Source organism: Ursus maritimus, unplaced genomic scaffold (genome assembly GCF_017311325.1).
Source record: "Ursus maritimus isolate PB19 unplaced genomic scaffold, ASM1731132v1 scaffold_22, whole genome shotgun sequence".
NCBI lineage: Eukaryota > Metazoa > Chordata > Mammalia > Carnivora > Ursidae > Ursus > Ursus maritimus.
In genome coordinates, this window is record NW_024424675.1 from 32,848,566 (window position 1) to 32,849,298 (window position 733).

A 733-nucleotide genomic window follows, 5' to 3' on the forward strand; every position below is an offset into this window, starting at 1 on the left:
AAAAAAAAAAAAAGCAAAAAGGGCCAAGGAAGTTTCTCGTAGGATGCCAAAGTGGGGAATGGGCGGGAAGGGTGCCCGGCGGGCCTGGTGAGCCAGTTGGCCGCGGGGAAAGCAAGCCCCAGGCACCCCGGGCAGGAGCGAGGTCTGGGTGACCGCCGTGGGGGACGCCGGAGGGAGAGGCCGGCTGGCGGCGAAACGGGGGCCAGGGTCGTACCTTGCGCCTGCAGCGTCCGCAGCGCGCGGCTGTAGAGCACCGTGGCCTCGGCGAACTGGCCGTTGCGGAAGCTCTGGTTGCCGGCGGCGCGGAGCCCGTCCACGGAGTCTGCGAGCTTGGGGCCCATCCCCGGGCCGAGCCGGCGCACCGGGGGGCGCGTCCGTTACCGCGCCAAGGCGTGCGCAACAGCGTGCGGGCGGGAGCGCCGACCGGCGAAGACGGGAGTCCGACGGCCAACCTGCCCGGGAGGGGGCGGGACGCGCGGGGCGGGGCCGGCGCTGCGCGCGCCAGGGGCCTTCTGCGCATGCTCGGGTCGGGACTTACCTAGCGAAGCGTGCTTGGGTTCCTGGAGGTAGGCTGAGAGCCTGGGAATGCTAAAACTCTGGGCGAACAATGAAAGAGGCCAGGTCCCTGCTCTCGGGGAGCTTACATTCTAGTGGGAACCGACAGGCTATTAACTTGAGCAAACGAAGACGATAATCTCATAATGGGATTAGTGCTAGAAGGAAAACAAAATAG

At 66.3% G+C, this 733-nt stretch overlaps 1 protein-coding gene across 1 annotated transcript in view; it reads right to left on the reverse strand.

Moving 5' to 3' along the window:
- TOMM34 (translocase of outer mitochondrial membrane 34) overlaps positions 1–482 on the reverse strand; it is a 15,508-nt gene extending 15,026 nt beyond the window's left edge. Inside the window, exon 1 of the mRNA XM_040638388.1 lies at positions 215–482. Within this exon, the coding sequence (XP_040494322.1) occupies positions 215–341 (127 nt within the window). The 5' untranslated portion in view covers positions 342–482. The remainder of the gene's footprint in view (positions 1–214) is intronic.
- Between the last annotated feature and the right edge of the window lie 251 nt (positions 483–733).